Source organism: Syngnathus typhle, linkage group LG21 (assembly GCF_033458585.1).
Source record: "Syngnathus typhle isolate RoL2023-S1 ecotype Sweden linkage group LG21, RoL_Styp_1.0, whole genome shotgun sequence".
Classification (NCBI taxonomy): Eukaryota; Metazoa; Chordata; class Actinopteri; order Syngnathiformes; family Syngnathidae; genus Syngnathus; species Syngnathus typhle.
The window spans coordinates 5892860-5915949 of NC_083758.1; the positions used below are offsets into that span (position 1 = coordinate 5892860).

The window sequence follows — 23090 nt, forward strand, 5'->3', positions numbered from 1 at the left end:
AGCCCCGCCCTCGCTAGACGTGCGAGGACAACAAATCCAACGCCCGCTTTTAAGCAGAGAGGCGGGGGACGCGAAAACGAGAAAAGAGAAACTCCCCACTTGTCCTCCTGCCGGGGACCGTCGTCTCTCGTCCCCCTTTCCCATTTGTCCTCCAAAACCTTCCTGCGAGATGCAGGCGGAGGACTTGGAGGTCCCTCTCCTTAATAACCTCAACGACAACGGCGGCAGGTTGAGGTCGAAAGGCAAAGATGTGTTCAAGGAGCAGCAGAAGGAGTCGGAGGTGGGTATAAGCGAGAGGCGTTCGGGTACGTCGGAAACAGCAATATTTTACCTTCTCCCGTGGCGTGGTTGTTGCTGGGGAGCTTTTTTTTTTTTTTTTTCCCGGGACAGCTGGGCCTCTCTTTCTCTAAAACATACATGCATGGCATGCAGACGGGAACACTTGAGAGGTTATTTTGGCGAACGTCTAAAAATAACCCTGCAGCGTTGCTCGACGTGCAGACTGCAGGTGGTGAAATGTGGCTGGCTGCGTGCTGCATGGATGCCATCTAATATTTACATTCGTAAATTCGCCCATATCGTATGTCAGGAATGATTGTAATATTAAAAGCGTTGTGCGATGTTTGCCGCCCTACCTTTGTGACATTTTGACCTAGTTTGAACATCGCAAAGGTCACATGATTGATTTGATTTGAAAGGAGAATAATGGATAATCCTGCATTGACGTCACATTCATAGCTTTCTTGTGTTTTGGTATAATTACTCGCACCTTGTATTACATCTAAATTATTTTTGTAATTGCTTTGAATTATTTGTTCACATTTTTTTTCTCTGGGTTTAACGAAACTTTATAAAACAAAAGACGAAGCAAAGAGTGAATATTGGTATCTGAAAAAATATAACTGAATTGAGGTATTGTAATTGATCATTTTTATATTTTTTTTTTTCACATTTAACAAAATATTATTTATATAAAAAATATAGTTCCATTGCCCTGGAAAGTAACTAGGTCTGTCTGTCTGTCTGAGGTCCACAGGACAAATTAATTTCAATAGCTGTTAACCTGTTCCGTTTTTCTCTTAACTTGTTTTTGTCTTTACTGGAGCTCATTTGCATTGCCCGGAGCAGATGGAGGCTTACTTCCTGCTGCACTGGCGTCACTCTTCTTTTACTTCCAGAAACACTTTTAGCCTCATCATTTTGTTGTGTGTGCTTTTTTTCGTGTTTTGTTCTCACCATTATTGACTTTCTTGGCAGAACTCCATGGAGTCTCCCAACCTGGAGTTTGAATACGGCGACACCGACACCCTCACTGTCGAACTCTCAGGTATCATTTTTGACAAATTTATTTATCAATAAAATTAATCTACAAATGACAGCAAATTTGTCCATTTAAAAAAAAAAAAAGTGCTTTGTTTTGCTTCTCTAGCATATTTGTGCAGACTTGCCATCCCGACCGACAAGTGTTCTTACACACTCGTAAACTTGTTCGACATGGTCCCGCCTAACAAACGCCCGCCCGCCCGCGTTTGCCCTCGGGCGCAACTGCGTTTTTCGCTCACGTCGTTCACATTGTTGTCTTTGCCAGAGTTGTACAGCTACACCGAGGAGCCTGAATTTGCTCTCAACAGAGACTACTTTGAGGAGGACTTCAAAAGTCACGGTATGTGTGGTTCAAAAAGAATTTAAGCCGATTTAGTTTAAGATGATGGAACTCGGCATGGATTTCTAAGCTGTTGGAAGTCAGGACCTCATCATGCGTAGTACCGTTCAAAGAGCGTAGGGGTCGATATTTCACGTGTCCTTGAGAATGACCTCGTCTTCCGCAGCCCGAGGCCGACGATGGATCGATGTGAGCGCGGAGGAGCGGCGTGCGTACGTGATGAGATTACTGGACGCGCTGGAGGTGACCGACAGGGACAAGAGACTGAAGGTGTCCAGGGCCATCCTCTACCTCGCTCAGGGTACGACGACTCGGCGACTCGACTCGTGTTTGTGTGTAACCCGTGTTTCCCACGCAGGTGTGTTCGACGAATGTGACGCCGAGGCCGACGTGCTCCGCTGGTCCAGGCGCAATGTCTTCCTCCTCTACGACATGGGGATCTTCACGGCCCTGCTGGAGCTCCTCAGCATGGAGATAGAGTGAGCGGCGTGGTGTCATTAAAAGTGGCAACGTCCACTATGACGTTGAAAAATATTTTTGTTTGCAGTAACAACCAAGCCTGCAGCAGCGCTTTGAGGAAGCCCGCCATCTCGCTCGCGGATAGCACAGAGCTCAGGTGAGCAAAATGGCCGCCTGCGTTCATTCTCATCCACTCATTATTTTGTTTCTCTCAAGAGTGTTGCTCAGCATCATGTACTTAATGGTGGAGACGGTTCGAGTTCAAACGGACGACGACAACCCGGAGTGGCGAGCCACCAGGGAGGCCTTCAAGAACGAGCTCGGTGGGCAAAACGCTTTGGACGATTAGCACGCTAACCATTAATGGGGTCTCTTTCCCCACTCAGGTGCGCCGCTGTACAATGGCGAGCCTTTTGCCTTGCTTCTCTTCTCCATGGTGACCAAGTTCTGCAGCATGAACGCACCCCATTTCCCCATGAAGAAAGTTCTCCTTCTCCTATGGAAGACCATTTTGGTCAGTGTAGCAATGTTACATTTTAATTCAAAAATTCAAAAGCACTACTCACAGTAGCTCCGCCTCCTCCTCGCCTCCATTTCCCAGTTCACCTTGGGGGGCTTCGAGGAGCTGCAGGAGATGAAGATGCGGGGCAGAGAGCGTCTCAACCTGCCGCCGCTCCCCGAGGACAGCATCAAGGTGGTCCGGGCCATGAGAGCCGCCTCGCCGCCCGCCTCCGCCATGGAGCTCATCGAGCAGCAGCAACAGCAGAAGAGAGGACGGCGCAGTCGTAGGGTACGGAAAAAACGCCACCAAAACCTCATCCAGATAGGAAAGTAGTAATTGGCGTCAAGGTAGCTTAATGGTTTGAAAAAGACAAATCGCTGACACGGCAGCATTTGTTATCACTCATCATACACACTGACCCGAGACTAATTTTTTTCTGGTTTTCACTCCATTGAAGCGATCTTTCTCGAACTCATCCGACGCTAATCGGGCTGAAATGAGACTCGCCCGCAAACTGACCTCATGGTGTCTCATTGCGCCTCTTCCTTGTGTCCCCACAGAGTGCCTTTGTTGATAGCTTGGAAGGAGACAGTCCCTTTCCCAAGAAGCAGGTCTTTACCCGCAAGTTCCCTCTTTCGTTTCTTTTCCTTTTTTTTTTTTTTTTTTTGGATTTTCTCTTTCCATTTTTTTTTTTTGTTGCACTCCTGTCCCTAACCTCTATTTGCGTTCCTCCCTTCTCTCTCTCTTTCTCTCTCTGTATATAAATATACATGTAATTAAAATATAAAGCAAATGCAATTATTGACAAATACAAATTTCGGTTTATGATTTTAATTGGCCCGCCTCCAAATTAATATTAAAAGAAGCGATTTTGGCGGCGCTCTACTCAATTACCTCCAGCCTTCTCTTGTCTTTCTATATCTTGCTTTTTTTTCTTCCATATCTCATCCAAACCACCTCAACGTGTCTTCTTCTTCTTCCTTCTCGTCTACCTGCACAGTAGCCAGTTTGAGATGCCTTGCTAGCTTGTTGTTTGGCCCACCGTCCTATGAAGGCAGTCTTAGCCCCGCCCCCTACCATCACCGCCACACAATCATGCACTGTAGACACTTAAGGGTCATGAAAAAAGAAATGCAGTCATCAAAGAGGTGCTTTCAGATGTTCAAGCGACGGGCCACCTCCTTGATGGAATGCAGTTGACCCCCATTAGAAACAAAAAACGTCTCACCCCACGCTGTTATCTTAGCCTTGGCTAGCATGAAGACTGAAATGAATCATCACGGCTGTGCTTGCGCGCATATTTGCATGGCGGTAAACAAAAGCATCTTGTTATTGTTTATGCCCCGCCCCCCTCCCTCCTTCCCTCAGCCGCTGGTCAAACAGGACAGCCTGGACACGTACAACGAGCGAGACCCCTTCAAGAACGACGACGTCCGCGACGAGGAAGAGGACCCCGAGGATGGTGACGGCGGCATGGAGGGCGAGGTGGACCCCTTGGACCGTGACGTCATCATCCAGCCTCCGCCGCCTCCTCTCCGGCCCCCCGCGGAGAGGGTCAACTTCCCCAAGGGCCTCCCTTGGGCCCCTAAAGTCAGGTACACAAATGTCAGGTTGGTTGGAACGAAAATTTTGGATGTGTGAAGAATTTTTTTTTTTCTTCTCATCTTCATCTCTAGCAATATGCTCTCCATGTGTAGATACAAGATTCCTTAATCAGTACTACTGTAGATAACTACATTAAAAAAATAAATATAAAAAAACATTACAAATATATAACTATTAAAAAAATATTAAAACATTTTCAATAAAAAAAATTAAAATGTATAAACTAAAAAAATGGAAGAATTTAAAATAAAAAAGAAATATAAAAAATATATTAGAAAAATTAAAACATTATTTTCAATAAAAAAAATTAAAATGTATAAAATTAATAATAGGCAAGTTCAATGTAATTCAACATAAGTATCTCCTGCAGGGAGAAGGACATCGAGCACTTCCTGGAGAACAGTCGGAACAAGTTCATCGGCTTTACCCTCGGAAAGTCAGTATTCAATCGGCAGCGTTTATTGATCGCCATGCCCCTAATAGAGGCCGAATTTTCTTGCAGTGACACCGAGACCCTCGTAGGCCTGCCCCGACCTATCCACGAGAGTGTCAAGACTCTCAAACAGGTTATTAATTTATCAAATTCAAGTTATTTAAGTGACCATTTTAGACCTTCTCTCTTTTCCCCGCAGCACAAATACGTGTCCATCGCCGAAGTGCAGATGAAGCGCGAGGAGGAGCTACAACAGTGTCCACTGAGCTTGGTGCGTTTCTCATAAACTTCTTACTCGACGCTCGTTTACGAACGATTCTCACCACGCAGGGCGAGGAGGAGGTGGATGAGACGCCTGCGGAGATGCTCTACCTGGGCATGCTTCCAAACCTCTCTCAATATGTGGTGAGTTTTGGAAATCAAAAGTGATCCAAATGTGCGATGGTGAAAGTTTGCCGTCCCGTGTTAGATCGCCCTCCTGAAGCTACTTTTGGCCGCCGCACCCACCTCCAAAGCCAAAACGGATTCCATTAATATCCTCGCCGACGTGCTGCCTGAGGAGATGCCGTAAGTATTGGGACGGGTAGGCCAGGTTAAATAATAATAATGAATTATTGACCTTGTGACTTTTTGTGCTTCCCTGCAGAATCACGGTCCTCCAGAGCATGAAGCTGGGCATCGACGTCAACCGGCACAAAGAGATCATCGTCAAGGCCATCTCGGCTCTGCTGCTGCTCCTACTCAAACACTTGAAACTCAACCACGTCTACCAGGTGGACGGCCGCTTATAGCACGTGTTCCTTTTTAGAGTCAAGTAATGCAATTTTGAAAATGGCTCTTTCAGTTTGAGATTGTCTCCCAGCATCTGGTGTTTGCCAACTGCATACCACTCATCCTCAAGTTCTTCAACCAGAACATCATGTCTTATATCAGTGCCAAAAACAGGTAGGCTGGATTTATTAATTTTTTTTATTGTTTTTATATTCATTTATTTATTAGTTTTTTTTCATTTTTCAGACCGATATCACCATTGTGTGTTTTCTGTGCAGCATATGTGTTTTGGATTTTCCGCACTGCGCCGTCCACGAAATGCCCGAGCTCACCGCAGAGAGCCTGGTGAGTCCAAACGCTTGTTCCAGTTTGATTGTATCACACTCCTAAAAAAAAAAAAAAATGGTGTTTGTTGGGTTCTCAGGAAGCTGGAGACAACAACCAGTTCTGTTGGCGGAATCTGTTCTCTTGCATCAACCTGCTGAGAATCCTCAACAAGCTGACAAAGTGGAAACACTCTCGGACCATGGTCTTTGTTTTTCTACTGTAAAATATGTGCTTTGGCGCCTCTCCTCACACTCCCCCCCCTGTTAGATGTTGGTGGTCTTCAAATCAGCCCCTATCCTGAAAAGAGCCCTGAAGGTCAAGCAGGCCATGATGCAGCTGTACGTGCTCAAGCTGCTTAAAATCCAGACCAAGTACTTGGGCCGCCAGTGGAGGAAGAGCAACATGAAGACCATGTCGGCCATCTACCAGAAGGTCCGCCACAGGCTCAATGACGACTGGGCCTACGGGAATGGTAAAAAAAAAAAACAACACACCCACCGGTAAATATATTTGACGCTCCAAGTGATGATGTCACCGCCCTGCCAGATATCGACGCGCGGCCTTGGGACTTCCAGGCGGAGGAGTGCGCCCTTCGCGAGAGCATCGAGAAGTTCAACAGCCGGCGCTACGACAAAAACCGCAACGGCCACTTGGCGCCGGTGGACAACTGCCTACAGAGCGTGCTGGGCCAGCGCGTGGACCTGCCTGACGACTTCCACTACAGCTACGAAATGTGGCTGGAGAGGGAGGTGTTCTCGCAGCCCATCGAGTGGGAGGGTCTCCTCGTGGAGCCGTGACGCAAAAACACGACGACTTTGAACGCTCATGGAGGAGCTAGCCAAAAACTGAGGTAGCGTTTTTTTTTTTTTCTTTTCAAGATGGTAGCTTTGGTCTCCACTCTAAAAGGTAATTATAACACCGTTGGTTTTGAAAAAGACCACGGGGATGAGAGGAAACATGGTAAAGCAATTTCTCCTTCCTCTCTTTTGAAAACATGGGTGCTGCTTTGACCCCTTTGATACTTGTTTGTATATTTGTCTGTGGTAAACGTTGTAGTGTCAAGTTCTCGCACACAATTTAAAGTGATTTTTTTTTTAAATGTGTTTTATTTAGGAGGCAGGATGAGCATTTTAAAAAGCAGGGTGTCCTAAAACTTCTGACATTTTGTAGATTTACAGCATAATGTTCCCAACTCAGCAAAAAAAATTGACTTACAGCAGGAGGTGAGTTACCCGCAATCCACAACTGCATAATACAAATAATAATTAAAAATAAATAAATAAAAGCTTATTGTTACCTTCACAAGCACATTGTCGACACAAATTTGTTTTTTTCTCTAACTGACCTGCCGACTATAAAAACTTCAGGGCAGTGAATCACACGCACAGAGCACAAGCAAAATTGTCACAATGTGTTTAATGTCGTATTGTATTTCAAAATATTCTCTTGACGGTTCACAAATGCGCGTGATCACCCCCCCCCCCTCTGTTTTTATTATGTCAAAATCTCTGAATAATAATATACATGTAGAATCTCAGGTTTCCACAGATCTTATATGGCAAAGGTTTGATCACTTTTAGCTTCTACTGAACTTTGTTACAGTTGTGCCAAATATGAGTGGCTTTTTAACTTTCTCACTCTCACCTTCATTTTCATGCTGTTTTAAAATGCCAAATGTTATTTATTTTCTACTTCCAAAGTGTACAGTCTATGAAATTAGACATTTAATGTATCTAGTAGAATATTTCAAATGTAATATTATTGTGGCTATGACCATGACATATAGCTGAGTGGGTATGTATGTGCAATTACAGATCAGCAGAGGCTTTATTCGAGATATAAGTGAATAAAATGACAGTTCCATATTAAACAATTTTGTGATTTGCATCTGTGGCTGATTTTTTAATTTTTTTTAAATGCAAGTGTGTGGGGTGCAATTATGACGAAGGGAAAAATATAGCACAAAAATCATGGAATAAATAGGTTTGCTTTCTGTTTTTCCAGCATATGTAATTATATATATTTTTTCTCTTTCTATATGATAATTATTAGAAAATAGCTTTACCGGAAGTGAAAACTTTGACCTCTAAAGTTTGACCAATCAACGACCAGCAAGTGCCTAGCTACTTCCTCATGCGGTATTTTGTGTTGTTTTGTTTTATTTTGTTCCTATAGAGTTCATTTTTTTAACGTGACATTTCCCTATAACACGTCACTTAAACTCATAGCTCAAATTAAAACCTCCTCCACTTTTCCTCAATGAGAAAGAAGCGAGAAAGCCTCTTATTTCATTGGAAGCCGGCCGGTAAGCATTTTAGCACAAGCCCTTCGTGCTAAATGAATACACCGCTTCGTTAAGCGGCGCGTCAAAAGTTTTGTCTTTCTTTATTTGAAGTTTTGGAACGAAAATGTTTGACTTCGTTTTGCTTCCACTGTGTTTGTTTTGAAACATGGGCTTTAAACCGAGTTTGGCATTGATTTAATAAAATACATTTGATGGTGTGCTGATGGTTGAATTTCTGTCGACAGAAAAATGAGTACAAGAAGAGGTGGGAAGCCCAATAGAGGAGGAGGGAAATTTAACAAACCGAGAGGGAGAGGAGGAGGTGGAGGAGGAGGTGGAGGAGGAGGAGGAGGTGGTGGAGGTAGAAAAGGAGAAAGTGGCCGCTGGGATGATGACGACGATTTCACCCTTTGTTTTGGACCCCAGCGCCCATCCAACAGGTATAAACCTTCAGTTTGATTTATTCTGTCATAAATCTGTATTTTCACCTCCAGAAACACACAAAATAGCGGCAGCCATATCAGAAATGGCAATCCTGGACGGGGTGGTGGAGCTGGAGACAAATCCAACCACACAAAGTCCGTTCTTCCCAAACCCTTAGCAAAGAACCGGACATACGCCAAGGCGAGTGACAGCAGCATGCCTATGCAGAAGATTTTTATGACCAACAAGAACCAAGAACTCGTCAAGGACCTGCTGTGGGACCTGAGGACTGGCAACTTGGACGAGCACGCGTAAGACCGGCATTAAGAGGAGCCTTAAAACCACTTTAAAAACATTGCTCTTATTCATGTCCTCAGGGACACCGATTTGAATGACGAGGAGGAGGAGGCAGAAGAATACGATGAGATGGACCATCGTGATGAAGGCCAGTTTTGGACCACCACCGACGAGCCTGTGGAGAGAGCGGCGAGCCCGGAAGAGTACGAGTCCGACCATGAACGTCCCCCAGCCGAACCTGTCGTCTCCTTGTTTGCTATCGGCAAACTCAGCAGGTGATCACGTGTCTCTCCCAAATTCTATTATTATTTTGTTAGTATTTTAAATTCATACTATAATGTCACCTTTTTTTTTTTTTTGGTCTAGGTATGGCTTTGACCGCGAACGCAGCAAGCAGGCACTGGAGTCCTGCGGAGGAGATTTCGGCATTACATTGGCGCAGCTACTTAACGAGGTTTACACTGAGCGCTACGGACAGGAAGCGGTTTCCAACGCGGGCCCCTCCGCCACGCCCATCGACGAGTGCCTGAACCAGAGGCAGGAGGAAGCCCTGGCGCTGGCTGCCATTTTTGGGGACCGTTTCCAGGAGCGCATAACCAATTCAGTGTGGGTCATAACCTTGGAGACCCCATTCCTCACAAAGAAGATAGAAAAAAACTACAGCGAGAAGCCTTCGAAAACAGTCTGCCAGTTCTACTTGAAAGGAAACGCCTGTAGGTACGGCAGCAAATGCAAGTTCAAGCACCAAGCTCCCGATAAAGGCTCATCTGACCAATATGGACCAGCTCAGACCGACATCAGCAGTTATTCTCCCCCGGAATACGAACTGGAGATCCGTTTTCCCAAAGGGAACAGCTATCCGTCTCAAGCACCGGTCGTGGCCTACAGCACCAACGACGAGTCGGTCGGCGCCGCCGGGCGGCTCAGCGTGACCGAAAGGTTATTTGGGGAAGCGCTGATGGCCGCCCACAACAACGAACCTGTGGTTTACACTCTGGTCAGCGTGTGTGAGGACGAGACCACCATGAAGGAGCTGGTGGGCGTCACGCATCATAAATACAGCAAGCCACCGCCCGTTGTGGTTCCCCCTGCCTCGGTTGCCCCGGCGAAGCGGAAGGTCGGGACCAGCAAGGCTTTGGTGGAAAGCGTCTGTCCCAGCAGAAGGACCACACCGCCAGTAGACCGTGAGGACACTATTCCGAGAAGCAAATACAATGGAAGCAGCAGGGGACCTAAAGTTCTACCCTGTGGTACGCCATACAAGACATTTGGCTCTTTCACAGAAGTCAAAATCCTAAGGATGATGGACAGTGTCTAAATTCCGCCGTGTCTTTCCTATTTTTGCCAAAAGGGGCCGGAGAAGCAGACGGGCCAGAAGAAGACAACGAAGTCGCCGCCGTCCTCGTGGAGAACGTCAGCTCCGTCAACCTGAGGAAGAGGGTGACCAATAATTCCAATCTGCTGCAAGAGAATGGCAAGCTGTGCAGGGACTTTGCCAAGAAACAGGTGCAGACAGACACGAGGACAAAAAATAAAAGCTTCATCTGCGTTTCTGTGCTAACGACTCGTTCCATCACTTGATAGTCCTCCAAAAGCTTCAGGTCAATGCTGGAGCAGAGGACGAAGCTGCCGGCTTGGGATGAAAGATACAACATTCTGGAACTGCTGGAAAGCTGTCAAGTGTTGGTCGTCAGCGGTATGACGGGGTGAGGCAGTGGACAAAATACGGCCCGGGGGGGGTTCACGTGTCGTCAAACGACCCCTTTCAATGAATGTTGGTCTTCTCTGAAGGTGCGGTAAGACCACTCAGATCCCCCAGTTCATTCTGGACGCTTCCTTGGCCGGTCCGGCCGATAAGGTGGCCAACATCGTCTGCACTCAGCCGCGACGAATCTCCGCCACCTCGGTGGCTAGGCGGGTGGCGCAGGAACGCGGCGAGAATCTCGGGCGCTCCGTGGGCTACCAGATTCGCCTGGAGAGTGTCAGGGTGTGTTGACGCTTGGATAAGCAAAAAGGAATGAAAAAAATGTTTTCTTTTAAACCTTCCCCTCTCCACTTTTAGTCGTCTGCCACTAGGCTGCTTTACTGCACCACAGGAGTGTTGCTGAGAAGATTGCAGAGCGACGCGGACCTTCAAGACGTCACCCACGTCATCGTGGACGAGGTGCACGAGCGCACGGACGAGAGGTCTGTAAATAGACGCCCACTTAGGGCAAGGTGCCACCTCGTAAAAAAAACAACAACTTCAATTTCTATCTTTCCAGTGACTTCCTCCTTTTGGTCCTCAAAGACCTGATTCTTCAGAGACCTGACTTGAAGATTATCCTCATGAGCGCCACACTGAATGCCAACCTCTTCTCGGAATATTTCTACGACTGTCCTACTGTTCACATACCTGGTAAAAAAAAAATATATATATTTTGCAGCCATTTTCCTTTCAGTGAATATGTATAAATCTGTCCAGGTCACACTTTCCCCGTGACTCAGCTCTTCCTGGAGGACGCCATCTCTTTGACCCGGTTAGTGCTTCTCGATGGATCGAAGTCTTAACGAGTGGCTTGTAATCATCTCCATCAATGTTTTCAGCTACGTGGTGGAGGACGGGAGCCCTTACGTGCGCTCAAGGCGGCAAAACTCCTCCGCCGCGAGTCGGCAGGGTGGAAGGGGAGCGCCAAAGGGCATCGTGGACACCTTGGAGGAGGACATGTGGAACTTCATGTCTTTCACTAAAAAGGACTTTGTCAAGGACTCGGTGCCCGACCAGCAGCTCAGCTTGCAGGAACTTACGGTTAGATTCAAAGGTGAACTCCGGGAAAGTCGCTGTCGCTATGGAGACGACGACAAGACCCGACTGGTGTTTTTGCTGCTCGTTCAGGTTGTAAAGCATCTGTGCTGAAGACCATTGCCGCGATGGACCTGGACAAGATCAATATGGACCTGATAGAAAGTCTGCTGGAGTGGATTGTGGATGGCAAGCACAGTTACCCCCCAGGTAAGAATCACCGAAGCGGGGTCAAGTCACGAACTTTGACGGTTCTCGCCGGCTCCAGGTGCCGTGCTGGTGTTTCTTCCCGGCCTCGCCGAGATCAAGATGCTTTTTGAGCAGCTGCAGTCAAACAGGAAGTTCAGCAACAGGCGCACCGACAGATGCGTGGTGTACCCGCTCCACTCCAGTATGTCCAACGAGGAGCAGCAGGCCGTCTTCAACCGCCCGCCCGAGGGCGTCACCAAGATCATCATCTCCACCAACATCGCCGAGACCTCGGTCACCATCGACGACGTGGTGTACGTCATTGACTGCGGCAAGATGAAGGAGAAAAGGTGACTCTCAAAAGTGGAGGGCTGAGTTCTGGAGATGCCTCTGTCGTGATAAGTGTCCCTTTTCAGCTACGACGCGTCCAAAAGCATGGAGAGCCTGGAAGAGTCGTGGGTCTCGCGGGCCAACGCGCTGCAGAGGAAGGGCCGGGCGGGCCGCGTGGCCTCCGGGGTGTGCTTCCACCTTTTCACCAGCCACTGCTTCCGACACCAGCTGGCCGAGCAACAGATTCCCCAGATCCAGAGAGTTCCCCTGGAGCAGCTCTGCCTCCGGTAGATCCATCTGTCCGTCTCTGTGCGAGCCAGAATCACACTTTGCTCCCTTCCGCTTCCGACAGCATCAAGATCCTGGACGTGTTCGCCGAGCAACCGCTGGAGGACGTCTTCTGTTGCCTCATCGAGCCGCCGGCCACGGGCAGCTTGGAGGCGGCCGAGCGGCGCCTGCAGGCCCTCGGCGCCCTGACGGCAGAGGAGAAGCTCACTCCGCTGGGCTACCACCTGGCCCGCCTGCCCGTCGACGTACGGGTCGGCAAGCTCATGCTGTTTGGCGCCATCTTCCGCTGCCTCGACCCGGCGCTCACCATCGCTGCCAGTCTCGCCTTCAAATCACCTTTTGTAAGAACCCGTTTGGAAAGCCCTCGTTGGAGGGACGTGTACTGATCGCCTTTGTTTTACCGTCTTCAAGGTGTCACCGTGGGGCAAGCAGGAGGAGGCCAACGTGAAGAAACTGGCCTTTGCCGTGGCCAGGAGTGACCACCTGGCTCTGCTGCAGGCTTACAAGGTGCTCATTTACAAAGATGAAACAAGAGTTGGCTTTAGCTTTTATCTATCATTAGTTTGTTTGATCTTTTTGTGTTCTAGGGTTGGTACAGCGCTAAAAAGGCAGCCAAAGCGTCTGGCCACGGTTATTGCCAGGAGAACTTCCTGTCCGGGCGGGTTCTGCAGGAAATCGCTTGCGTCAAGCGGCAGTTTGCCGAGCTGCTTTCCGACATCGGCTTCATCAAAGAGGGGCTGAGGTCCAGGGACATCGAGCGACTCAGCTCCAAAGGCTCCGACGGTGTTATGGAGGCTACGGGCCCCGAGGTACCTACCGCGTCTAGCTACATGTATGTTAGATTTACTTGAATGAAATTTCACGTACATTCTTTCTCTTCTAGGCGAACCTCAATGCGGAGAACATGGACCTCATGTCTGCCATGCTGTGTGCTGCCCTCTATCCCAATGTGGTGCAGGTGCAATCATTCGCAAAAATGAGAGGAAGAAAAAGTTGATATGGAATCAGGTGACGTCAAAATGAAAATGTCTTTGCGCCGTTTGGTGTCCAGGTCAAAGCCCCTCAAGACGTTTACAAGATGAGCATCAAAGGAGCGGTGAAGATGCACCCCAACGAGCTGCACTTCCTGACTAAGAGCGACGGCTGCGTCCACGTTCACCCCTCGTCCGTCAACTACTCGGTGAGTGCCGCCACGAATCGGGACAAAGCCGGAGCCAACCGACTCGAGCGTGTCCCCCTTCTGCGCTAAAGTTCCGCCAGTACGCCAGCCCCTACCTGGTGTACTTGGAGAAGGTGAAAACCAGTCGGGTCTTCATCCGGGACTGCAGCATGGTGTCCGTGTACGCTTTGGTGCTGTTTGGAGGCGGGGAGATCAACGTGGACATGCACAAGGGCCAGTTTGTCATCTCCCTGGACGACGGATGGATTCGATTCGCTGCCGATTCTCACCAGGTCAGCGCTCAGCTCATTTATTGAAAAAAAAAATAGAATAATTCATGAGGTTGCGCTTCATACAGGTGGCAGAGCTGATAAAGGAGCTGCGCCTGGAGCTGGACCGCCTGCTGGAGGATAAAATCCGGAACCCCATCATGGACCTGTGCAGCTGCCCCCGCGGCTCCCGCATCATCCACATGATCGTCAACCTCGTGTCCACTCAGTAACCCGCTCCAAAGCGTTCTGACCTTTTCCATCTCATGGAAGAAAAAAAAAATCCATCGTTGTTTACAAACGTCTTGGGTCCCGACAGCATTCTTTTTAAATAGATTTATGCTGCTATGTCGCCATGGTGACTTCCATTGTAAAAACAAAAAAACAGTCATTTGCTATGCATGCTTTTGCACGTTATGATTTCCAGGATCCATATTGGATACCTTGTACCCAAAGTGACAGGAAGGTCCTTTTGTGTCCGCATGCTTTTCAGAATGGATTTGCATGCTCGCAATGTGACCACCAAGGGCTTCTTGAATCGGGGAGTCGCCAAAGACTTTGTCTGAAGATATTTGAAATAAAACAAGCAAGGTACTTTTTTTGTTGGCTTTTATTTGCATCTTTGGTTCTCTGTGACATTTCGAGTCTTGAACAATTTTGTGGGAGAGCCCAAGTTGGTCCAGTATGTGCCGTTACCATGACAACAGGGCATAAACAAACAAGGAGCTGGTCGAAATCTTTTGTTGGCATATCAGCAACTGCACAGAACTGGTGAGCTGTTTTTGTGGCCGCTCTCTTGCTTTTAAAAGAAGTTTTTTTAATCTTACATCAACTGATCCACCTCACCAAATACCTAACCCCAAATGGTGACACTTCCCCCCCCCGCCAAGGCTACCAAGACCACCCAAAAGACTAGGTATCTAAAAGCAGCCAAGAAACGGTCCAGCCATCTCGTAAAAATATATGTAACAGTCCTGTGAGTATGATATAAATGTTTCAGACACTGTCATTATTCCCACGTATGTATATATATAAACAAGTGCAAGCATGTTGCATGACCCTGTGAAATAAATAGATGTTTTACACAGTGCATATTCTTGGTGGAAACATCTTCCACATTGGTCACTCGGGGGGCTTCTTCTTAGCCTCCACGTCTTTCTTGAACGCCTCGATTTTTTTGGCTACGTTGGGTACCTTGCAGACACAATCCAGTGCAATACAAATATAATTAACACTGAAGAATTGGAACTTTGATGGTGCTAATAAACTTACGTCGTAGTTCTGAGCGAGGTACATGCCCACAAGGTTGCCCAAGGTGAATCCTGCCTGAAAGATGATCACATGTCAATTTTAAAAGCATCGAGCAACTTTCGGGCTCATAATCATGTTTCGTTTAATTATACTGTTAGCCTTCGTTTCGACTCCCGTTAATGGTCGAAGAAATAAAAAAGTAAGACTTAACTCACCAAGAACTGTAACATAGTGCAACGTTAAAGGCTTAAAGGTGATAGACTTAGTTTATTTGAAGAAAAAAAATAACGTCCGTCTGTTAAAGCTTAGCTATCAGAAGTGAAGCTTTCACTTCCGGTGTTAGATGTCAAGTTGCTCCCATGTTATTTTGCTCCCCGTCTCGAGTTACGACTGTTATTGTAAAGCGAGTTGCGCAGTTTTGCGTTTCGCTACTGCAGATTCGTCACAGCGACTTGGAACGTCCCTGATTCCAAATTATCACTAAAAACGCTGAATGAAATCCCCATCTACTGGGGAAACATAGTAATTGCAGGGAAAATGACCCCCCCCCCCCCCCAAAAAAAATAATAATACGATTTATTCAGGTTTAGCGGGCCGGATTAAACGGCCCCGTGGGCCATGTCTGATATAGGGTATACATTAACTTGTGAAAAAACAACAACAAATAAAGTACGCTTACCATAACAATGCGTTCACGCATGCGCGAGAGTTGCAGCCAATCGTGTATGCTCGCGTTGTATGAGATCCACCTTTGTAGTCCTTTTCTCATCACGGGCCACGATAGAATGCAACAAAAAACTACAAGTCCCATCGCCTTAAATTCTCAAGCGCAGCTGCCGTTGTCGCAATGGTGGCGATGGCGAGACATTGAATGACTTTGGCTCCATCACAAAAAATAGCCGATTAGCCGGCGATTCCCTCGTCGCGAAACCGAAGACATGGAGGCACTCATTCCCGTCATCAACAAGCTCCAGGATGTGTTCAACACTGTGGGCGCGGATATCATCCAGCTGCCGCAAATAGCTGTCGTGGGGACCCAGGTACAGTAAGCGGCTAACTGCCAATAAAAGCTCCTAGTGGGGATCATTTAGCCAGTCAATGCTTCATATTATTTTGGATTTGTATGCATTATAGAAGACAATTACGTACATATTTAGATGTGCTTTCACGTCCACACTAGAAAGACTGATAACCTTCACTCAGTGCTAAATTTAGGAATGATTCCAAGACTCTGCTGGCCAACGAAGGCCACTAAAATACTTCAGCGATGTATTTCACCATTCTGGTTCGTCATTATCACCACCAACCCCTTGGCATTCATATCTCCAATTTCGACAAAAATCAATTGTATAAATCTGTGCTTGTTACATCTCCAGAGCAGCGGCAAGAGTTCCGTCCTGGAAAGCCTGGTGGGTCGTGACCTGCTCCCTCGCGGGACCGGCATCGTCACTCGGCGGCCTCTCATCCTCCAGCTGGTTCACGTCGATCCGGGAGATGCCCGCAAAAACGACGACGTCGGTAGGTGTCGATTTTTCCACTCGATTTTCCAAATCCCTCTCCATCCTTTATTTGTGTTCTCAATCTTTTCCACCACACATTTTGGTGTCCTGACAATGAAGTTTTCTTTCTCTGCTGCTGTTTAATCACCTCCAGATTCCGGGGTGTGAAAAAGCTCCATAAAGGTGCATTGTAGTCATGTGGATCACATTTGAACCACCCTCTTCCTCCTCCTCCTCGTCATTTGATCCCCAGCTTTAGTGGAGCCCTTTCGCCACCCTGCCTCTCGTGGCCTTGCATCCCGCACACAATCTTTGTCACTCTTGGTGGTCATACTTTAAAATGTGCGTTTGTCTTGTACAGGCAGAGAAGGTGAAGAATGGGGAAAGTTTCTGCACACCAAAAATAAGGTATCAAGTGGTGGCTAATCGGACCAGGTAATCAATCTCATTTATTTTATTTTTTTTTCCCAGATCTACACTGATTTTGATGAAATCAGGCAAGAAATAGAAGCTGAAACGGAGCGAGTGTCGGGGAATAATAAGGTGAGTTGTATGTGAAGAATATATACCGTAATGTTCGGACTATAAGTCGCACCAGCCATAAAATGCCCAAAAAAGTGAAAAAAAAAACATATATATGTATATAAGTCGCTCCTGAGTATAAGTTGCCCCCCCCCCACCCCCCCCTACCCAAACTGTGAAAAAAAACGTGACTTATAGTCCGAAAATTACGGTATGGGGCCCACTGTTCTGATTAATAATGGACCAAAAATGAAGCAATCAATTTGTTTTTGTCCAGGGCATCAGTGATGACCCCATCCATCTGAAGATATTTTCTCCCCACGTCGTCAACCTCACCCTGGTGGACCTGCCCGGCATCACCAAGGTAACGGCGCCCTTCGCGACTCCAACGCGGCTTAATACCGTTTTCTCTCAGGTGCCCGTGGGAGATCAGCCCGTACACATCGAGCTCCAGATCCTCGAGCTCATCCTGAAGTACATCTCCAACCCCAACTGCATCATATTAGCCGTCAGCGCCGCCAACACCGACATGGCCACGTCGGAGGCCCTCAAAGTGGCCCGGCAGGTGGACCCGGACGGTAAAGTCCAAAAGCATTTCCCTTAGCGCGGCCATTGAAACCAAACAACTATTTTGTCACCTTACAGGCAGGAGGACATTGGCCGTGGTGACCAAACTGGACCTGATGGACGCCGGTACCGACGCCATGGACGTGCTGATGGGTCGAGTCATTCCTGTTAAACTAGGACTCATCGGCGTGGTCAACAGGTGGGTCGATATGCATTGATTATTTATGACCTACCATTCTAATCAAAGCTTGGCTTTTGGACTCGGCATTAAATATTAATCACGGAACATTGTTGATGATCCGATGTGCGCAGGAGCCAGCTGGACATCAACAATAAAAAGCCCGTGGCTGACGCCATCCGTGACGAACACGGCTTCCTGCAGAAGAAATATCCCTCGCTCGCTAATCGCAACGGGACCAAATACCTGGCCAGGACCCTTAACAGGTCAGTCTGATCCAGATTCCCGACTCGGGTAATGAAGACAGTGGAGCTTGACGTCGCTTGCCTCGTCAGACTCCTGATGCATCACATCCGTGACTGTCTGCCGGAGCTGAAGACTCGCATCAACGTGCTGGCCGCCCAGTACCAGTCGCTGCTCGGCAGCTACGGCGAGCCGGTGGAGGACCAAAGCGCCACCTTGCTGCAGCTCATCACCAAGTTCGCCACCGAGTACTGCAACACCATCGAGGGCACGGCCAAGTACATCGAGACGGCAGAGCTGTCGGTGTCTTTTTTTTAATTGTTTCGTAACGTGGCCCGTGTGAAGTCCAGCTCATGGAGTATGGCCGTTTTAGGTGCGGCGGCGCCCGGATCTGTTACATATTCCACGAGACTTTTGGCCGAACTTTGGAATGCGTGGATCCCCTGGGAGGGCTCAGCACCATCGACATCCTCACAGCCATAAGGAACGCCACCGTGAGTGCCGCTTTTTTTTTTTTTTCTTTCCCCCTGTCTTCTCAAAGCTGACCTTTCTCCTCCGCGTCAGGGCCCCCGTCCTTCTCTGTTCGTGCCCGAGATCTCCTTCGAGCTCCTGGTGAAGAAGCAAGTAAAGCGCCTGGAGGAGCCCAGTTTGCGCTGCGTGGAGTTGGTCCACGAGGAGATGCAGAGGATTATCCAGCACTGCAGCAACTACAGCACGCAGGTAGTCGCCGGCGTCCAGAAAGGGGCCGGGGTCGCTTTCCGGTAATTACCGACTTGTCCACCAGGAGCTGCAGAGATTCCCAAAGCTCCACGAGGCCATCGTGGAAGTGGTCACTTCCCTCTTGAGGAAAAGGCTGCCCATCACCAATGAGATGGTACATGTGCTGAATTTATGTATTTTTTTCCCGTGGCCTATTTGAGACGATTTCGCCGTTCCGTAAGGTCCACAACTTGGTTGCCATCGAGCTGGCTTACATCAACACAAAGCATCCGGACTTTGCAGACGCCTGCGGGGTCATGAACAACAACATCGAGGTGCGTGTTTGTTGTATTGTTCTATTCTTTGTCATCTGTTACAGAAGAGAACTTCATTCATTCCAATTCAATTGTGTCACAGGAGCAAAGGAGAAACCGGATGAGAGAACTTCCCACTGCAGTGCCCCGGGAGAAGGTAAAGTTCTTCTTGAATATTCAAGCAAGGGTTTTCACTGTGTAGGTTTCACCTAAAGAACCAAATTATTACCTGCCCCCCACTTTTTCTCTATCTCTTTCTTGCTTTCATTTGATTTCTCTGCCAGTCTGTTGGCAAAGGCCCGGCTGCAGTTTCTGGTGAGCCCCCCGCGTCCGGAGCAGACGCGGACGGCGCCAAGGTGGGCAGCTTCTTGCCTCGTGCCTGGATCGATCGATGGATGTCTTGCTTGTAGCCGGATCCTCATTTCCCCCCAAGTCATGCTCTTTTTTTTTTTCCTGCTCTGAGTGGACTTGCACTAACTTGTGTTTCCTCCAGTCTTGACCAATTCTTCTTTTTCCCCCCGCAAGCACTTTTGCGTTTGTATTGCATTCCGAGCTTGTAAAGAAAGCTTTGTGACGGTGTGGTTTTTTTTATTTCCAGGCTCTGGCGGCAGGGCCGCAGGGCGACCAGGACGGGGCAGGCACCTGGAGGGGGATGCTCAAGAGAGAAGAGGAAGGCGCAGGCTCGGGTCCGGGAAGCCCTCTCAAAGGAGCCGTCAACTTGCTGGACGTGGTGAGGCGTCCTCCTTGCCCTCCCGACCTAATTTGTCAGGAGGAGGAGTAATAACTTTTGGAATCTTAGCCCGTGCCGGTAGCCAGGAAGCTGTCGTCACGTGAGCAGCGCGACTGCGAGGTCATCGAACGCCTCATCAAGTCCTACTTCCTGATTGTCCGCAAGAACATCCAAGACAGGTAAGCGGGCGGAGAGATGCTTTTGTCACAGTGCGGCGTATTAAATATATTCGATGTGCTCCTCAAGCGTGCCCAAGGCGGTGATGCACTTCCTGGTCAACCACGTGAAGGACAGCCTCCAGAGCGAGCTGGTGGGGCAGCTCTACAAGTCGGGGCTCCTCAACGATCTGCTGACGGAGTCGGAGGACATGGCCCAGCGCCGCAAGGAAGCGGCCGACATGCTGCAGGTAAAAAGACGCTCAGGTCTTCATGTCCTGGATGGAAAATTCTTTCCTTCTATATATATATTTTTCGATGCAGGCGCTGCAGAAAGCGAGCCAGGTCATAGCTGAAATCCGAGAAACTCATCTGTGGTGACTTGAAAGCTACGAATAAAATGCACTGAACCTTCCCTTAAAAGTAGACGCCATCATGGCCTCATGTACCTTGGAAACAAGTTTGCGTTGAAGATTATGTAAATATAGTATGTCATGACATTGTAACATTATATTTATTGTGACTGGACAAAAGTTGTCAATGTGTTTGGTGGTGACACATTAAATGATAAAAGTGCTCTGAACTTTTGTGTAGATTTGAGTTTATTTAAAGTTTGGACTAAGAAGTGTCCAGAAGTCCGCAATAACACTTTAGAAAATATCCGGTGTCCATTTCAGTTCGACTCTTTTGAGTTTTTAAATCACTTAATGCAGAAAGTAAGTCAGAGGAAGTTCATTCGTTATGGTAAGACTGCCCTCCTGTGGTCATTTATGGTCACTAGCACAAAAATGGATTTCGATCACGTCTTTAATCAGAAGAAGTTCATTCGTTATGGTTAGACTGCCCTCTTGTGGTCATTTATGGTCACTACCACAAAAATGGATTTCGATCACGTCTTTATTTGTAACACATTTAAGTACTTTAAAAGAAGATGACAAATCAGGACACATTGAGCAGTGCAAAAACGACAGCATAAAATGTCAATGACTCCTCCTTGGTCCACAAAGTAGAAAACACTGACTGGCGACTGTTGAAGTTTTCAAAGTTTTTTTTTTCCCCCCAATCTTTTTAAAATGAGCCAGCGTCGAAAAGATCTTCATCACAGCTCCGCGTGAGGACTCTCGGATTCTCCCGCCTCCTCTTCTTGTACTGATGACGCAATAGTAAAGATTTAGACGGAGATGACTAACTTCTGAGAACATTCAAGAGTGGACACATACCTTCTTGTGGCTTTTGGACGCACTCGCCTTCCTGGTCCTCGTAGCCGGCTGAGCAGAGACACTTGTAGCTGCCTTCGCTATTGACACACTGCTGGTGCTCCTTAGTGCACATCGGCTCGGCTTGGGAACACTCGTCGATATCTAGTTAAAAATGTAAGCTTAAATCTTTATCGCTTCTTTCCTTCGATGAAACTACAAACCTGTGCAGGTGTCCTCAGAGTCCTGGTATCCACCAGCGCACGCTTTGCACATGCCCGCACCGGCTCCAGCGCATCCCGTGCACGCTTTATCGCAACCTGCCAGAAGAAAAAAAAATCATTTCCGGCCCAATCGGACAGAATCGAGATGTTTACCTTTGCAGGAGTAAGAGCCTTCCGTGTTGATGCAGTATTGGTTTTCTTGACATGGCGGGGAGTCTTTGGAGCACTCGTCCACATCTGGAATCACATCGCGTGTGGTTGGAGGAGTCGGAACGCCTCTTGAAATGAGGTAGTCCTACCAATGCAGGCTTCCTGCTCGTCCTCCTCCCAGCCATCCTCGCACTCGTCGCAGTCCTGATTGGTTGCCTCGCTGCAGGTCTTGCAGGAGGGGTGGCATTCTAACGGAGACGAGATGCTCGGTAGTCCATTGTTGATTTTTAAAGTGAGAAATAATTGGTGATTTCGTACTTGTGCACAGGGAGAAGGAGTCGTTGCGCAATTGGTGGAAGTAGCCGTCGATGCAGTCCAGGCAGAATTCGCCCTTGTACTCCATGTCGCATAAGCACTTGCCGTCCCCTCCTCGGGTTCCGTCGCCGTCACATTTGCCGTTCCCGTTGCAGGGTTTCTCGGAACCTCCCACACAAGCTTTGACACGCACAAAAAAAAATAATTACAGCAACCTGTGTGTGGTTTTATAGCAAGAAATGTCCTTACCGTTGCAGTCAGGTCCAAATGTGCCTTTTGGACAGCACACTTTGAGGGTGTCGATGCAGAACCATGTATGCAAAACGGGATGCTTTGTTTTCCTTTATTCCGACAGCAGATAAAAACAAAAATAAGATCAAGGAGATGTTTGGAGTAACATTCGGAGTTCACGTCCACTAACCTTTTAAACCACCATGTCTCTAACAATTCCTCGTGTTCTTCCAGCATCTTGTTGCACTCGAAGCTGCTGCTGTCACACAGACCCTCAATTATCTCCATCAGTCGGATCTCACTGTAAAATTAAAATGGTTACAAAACTGTGATACTTTTAATAATTAAGATTACTTATGATCAGGCTACAATTGCGTTATATTTCATACCTTGTCTCATATTTAGACAATGCCCTTTCCTCCCAGGCTGTGTTGCCACCACCAAAATTTTGCTTTTCAGTTCTCTCATAGCCCTAAATGCAAAAACAACCATAAAAAAAAAAATACAGATTATGCAATCTATATTTCGACTTCATTCATTAGAATAGTTTGATCGCTTACCTTTCGGAAGTTGTCAGTAATCTGCTGGCAGGTAACACAGGAGCTTTTTAAATCCCTCTTTGCATTCGTGAATTGAAAAAGTAAAATAAAACAGGACAAAAGCCCGAGAAGTCGCAAATCTGGACCCATGGGCAGCATTTCACCGTTTCATCAGGACACACAGTGAAATCCACTACACAACTAATATGTTATTAATGGTACCTTCGGAGCGATGCACGCAGCGAATAAATGTACCGCCTTTTAGAATAAATAAGAGATTGCGTTTGAATACAACGCGCGGTGAAGTAATATTTACATGCCGGCTGAGGAAAAGATGCACGACTTCCAGTGTTCCGCTTCAGTCCCCAAGATCAAATTGTGGCTTGCGGCCATTGGCTCTTTGTGCCTGCCAATCAAACGGAAAGCCAATCACCTGCCGCCACGCTCGGGACAATGCGCGTTCCACTCGTGAAAAATTCACGAACGTGAAATTTAA

The 23090-nt window shown here is 47.6% G+C and overlaps 5 protein-coding genes across 8 annotated transcripts; 3 read left to right on the top strand and 2 right to left on the bottom strand.

Moving 5' to 3' along the window:
• The first annotated feature begins 39 nt into the window (after positions 1-39).
• On the top strand, positions 40-7647 carry strip2 (striatin interacting protein 2). 3 transcript variants are annotated; one of them, XM_061268548.1, is made up of 22 exons: positions 42-280; positions 1258-1327; positions 1589-1663; positions 1830-1964; positions 2022-2142; positions 2211-2279; positions 2339-2445; positions 2509-2636; positions 2724-2912; positions 3185-3235; positions 3993-4219; positions 4600-4665; positions 4732-4795; positions 4862-4933; positions 4993-5067; positions 5132-5229; positions 5309-5435; positions 5507-5607; positions 5712-5778; positions 5858-5962; positions 6028-6232; positions 6307-7647. In XM_061268548.1, the coding sequence occupies exons 1-22, from the start codon at positions 170-172 to the stop codon at positions 6555-6557; spliced, it is 2514 nt and encodes an 837-aa protein (XP_061124532.1). In that variant the 5' UTR covers positions 42-169; the 3' UTR covers positions 6558-7647. The 3 variants fall into 3 exon arrangements, with proteins under 3 accessions (XP_061124534.1, XP_061124532.1, XP_061124533.1); XM_061268550.1 differs by lacking the exon at positions 6307-7647 and having other exon boundaries at positions 40-280; positions 5680-5778; positions 6028-6169; XM_061268549.1 differs by lacking the exon at positions 3185-3235 and having other exon boundaries at positions 43-280.
• Positions 7648-7863: 216 nt separating this feature from the next.
• On the top strand, positions 7864-14375 carry dhx57 (DEAH (Asp-Glu-Ala-Asp/His) box polypeptide 57). The gene is made up of 22 exons (XM_061269016.1): positions 7864-8065; positions 8290-8484; positions 8539-8778; positions 8845-9039; positions 9131-10014; positions 10116-10270; positions 10349-10470; positions 10556-10751; positions 10827-10951; positions 11029-11162; positions 11229-11283; positions 11351-11565; positions 11640-11756; positions 11815-12085; positions 12152-12352; positions 12418-12694; positions 12765-12860; positions 12941-13162; positions 13237-13311; positions 13405-13533; positions 13605-13805; positions 13871-14375. The coding sequence occupies exons 2-22, from the start codon at positions 8294-8296 to the stop codon at positions 14012-14014; spliced, it is 4245 nt and encodes a 1414-aa protein (XP_061125000.1). The 5' UTR covers positions 7864-8065; positions 8290-8293; the 3' UTR covers positions 14015-14375.
• Positions 14376-14436: 61 nt separating this feature from the next.
• stmp1 (short transmembrane mitochondrial protein 1) lies at positions 14437-15405 on the bottom strand. Its single transcript, XM_061269017.1, has 3 exons — positions 15248-15405; positions 15054-15107; positions 14437-14975 (listed from the first exon to the last, which is right to left on the bottom strand). The coding sequence occupies exons 1-3, from the start codon at positions 15260-15262 to the stop codon at positions 14904-14906; spliced, it is 141 nt and encodes a 46-aa protein (XP_061125001.1). The 5' UTR covers positions 15263-15405; the 3' UTR covers positions 14437-14903.
• A 439-nt stretch (positions 15406-15844) lies between these two features.
• On the top strand, positions 15845-20522 carry LOC133145523 (dynamin-1-like protein). 2 transcript variants are annotated; one of them, XM_061269105.1, is made up of 19 exons: positions 15845-16072; positions 16409-16550; positions 16893-16939; positions 17003-17074; positions 17331-17417; positions 17469-17631; positions 17699-17819; positions 17933-18064; positions 18134-18340; positions 18415-18535; positions 18606-18761; positions 18826-18915; positions 18983-19075; positions 19158-19211; positions 19339-19410; positions 19653-19784; positions 19854-19963; positions 20031-20190; positions 20264-20522. In XM_061269105.1, exons 1-19 carry the CDS (start codon positions 15971-15973, stop codon positions 20318-20320), a joined length of 2118 nt encoding a protein of 705 aa, XP_061125089.1. In that variant the 5' UTR covers positions 15845-15970; the 3' UTR covers positions 20321-20522. The 2 variants fall into 2 exon arrangements, with proteins under 2 accessions (XP_061125089.1, XP_061125090.1); XM_061269106.1 differs by lacking the exon at positions 19339-19410.
• A 296-nt stretch (positions 20523-20818) lies between these two features.
• Positions 20819-22977, bottom strand: creld2 (cysteine-rich with EGF-like domains 2). Its single transcript, XM_061269107.1, has 10 exons — positions 22616-22977; positions 22445-22527; positions 22246-22356; positions 22074-22165; positions 21828-22004; positions 21659-21757; positions 21513-21596; positions 21360-21455; positions 21160-21300; positions 20819-21088 (listed from the first exon to the last, which is right to left on the bottom strand). Exons 1-10 carry the CDS (start codon positions 22751-22753, stop codon positions 21039-21041), a joined length of 1071 nt encoding a protein of 356 aa, XP_061125091.1. The 5' UTR covers positions 22754-22977; the 3' UTR covers positions 20819-21038.
• Positions 22978-23090: the final 113 nt, after the last annotated feature.